Below are 1,678 nucleotides of genomic sequence, written 5' to 3' on the forward strand. Positions count from 1 at the left end.
GCTGAAAAAAAAAAAACCAACGTCCTTCTCTCTCTTCCTTTCGTTCTCCATCCCAGTTTCGAATTTCGAGAAAGAGGAATCCAAGATGGGATAGCGAGAGAAGCATTAAATTCGAGTGGGTCGGTTGACAAAAAAAGAGAAAGAGGGGGAGCAAGTTACCTTCTACCCTACGTTTGAAGTGGAAGGTAGTCGTCGAATAGCCGGTAGGACGCGATGCAGAGAGGCGAAAAGAAGGAAATTCAAACGCAAAGAAATTTATTTCTTTGATTGACATTCAAAAAGAACACCCTCCCCTCCCCGAGTTTCCTTTAACTTGAATTATGAATAGGGAAGAGAGTGCATAGGCTTCCCTCCTGAAGGGGGAAAAACATTTTTGCCGTGAGAGGAGAGAGCAGACGTAAATATTGACTCGCGGACTTACGGCTCGTCTTCGTATGGGGGTGGGGGGCATCCCCCTTTTTCGCGAGGGTTCGCCGCACCCGCGCGATCGCCGAAAGTAGAATAAACTATGGTAATGATGATGCAACGTTTTCACTCACCGGCTCTCCATCCTGCATTTCCCCTCCCGCGCTTTGCAGTTGCTTTTGAAGTCCTCGTAAATCTGGCTGCACGGTTTGCCGCGTAAACAGACGCTCAGCGCATGATTGCAGGTCGGCAGCGCGTCGATCGGATCCTTATCTGGAATACCGAGAGAGAGAAAGAGAGAAAGAGAGAGGGTTAATACAATTTTTTTCCATCCGTGTCTCTTCTCAAATACGGACGATCGAGTGGATATGAACGGAGGCAAAGGTGTGCAGCAAGGGGAAGAGGAGATGAGTTTGCTGGTAGGGGGAAAGGAAAAAAAAAAGAAAATTTCCCTGCTGCGAACATTCGACACGTTCGGTTTATCAGAGTTTTGAGTATTCGAGTATCTTTATCTCGTTGAATCTGTATACTTTAAGGAAGATTTGGAGGAGGAGAAAAAAGGAATTCAATGAATACTATTTTAAATATTAATATATATATATCTGATATATATATANGTTGACTAATTAAAAAAATTTCTCCAACTAAATTGTATTCGTCAATAATTTAGCATCAAAAAAATTCAAGATATTATTAATAATTGCTCTCAAGAATAGAAAAGACGTATTCGTTCAGCGACGAAGAAAATAATAAAAGCTATTCTCCTATCTGAAGAAGGAAGAGAATACAGATAGGGTTTAAAGAGGCGAAGAGAGATTTTTCGCGGATAAAGAGGGAAAGATCGGAAAATTTCCTGTGAATAATTTCCAAGATCGTTATCCTTACCCTCCGTTCGCGAATTCCTCGGTAATAAAAAAAACGATTAAATTAATTCATTTCAAGAAGATCGGCGGAGATGACGAAGAAGATGGTTCGAAGAAATCATAAAAAATTATGAGGAGAACACAAAATCGATTCGATCATTGTTACATACTCATAGATTGAAAGAAGATTAACTGTTTGCGAATGCAGTATATATAACTATAAAATATATACGTATAAACAAAAAGAATAAAAAGAAAAAAGAGATTCTCCCTTTTTGGAATCGACAGAGTAAAGCCATTCTTCCGGGATCCGGTAAGAGTGAGAACGAAAAAAGGAAAACTGACGGAAGAGAGAAAGAGGGCGAGAGAGGCGAGAGGGTTGAAGAGGAAAAAGAAAGAAAAAAAAAAGG

The 1,678-nt window shown here is 40.4% G+C and overlaps 1 protein-coding gene across 5 annotated transcripts in view; it reads right to left on the reverse strand.

The window, feature by feature from the left end:
* Positions 1–1,678, reverse strand: part of LOC102673215 — a 255,084-nt gene that overhangs the window by 144,124 nt on the left and 109,282 nt on the right. For all 5 annotated transcript variants that reach the window (XM_006619901.2, XM_006619900.2, XM_031512510.1 and 2 more), the window contains exon 4: positions 540–678. In XM_006619901.2, coding sequence (XP_006619964.1) covers positions 540–678 — 139 coding nt within the window. The remainder of the gene's footprint in view (positions 1–539; positions 679–1,678) is intronic.

Source organism: Apis dorsata, unplaced genomic scaffold, assembly GCF_000469605.1.
Source record: "Apis dorsata unplaced genomic scaffold, Apis dorsata 1.3 scaffold_455, whole genome shotgun sequence".
NCBI lineage: Eukaryota > Metazoa > Arthropoda > Insecta > Hymenoptera > Apidae > Apis > Apis dorsata.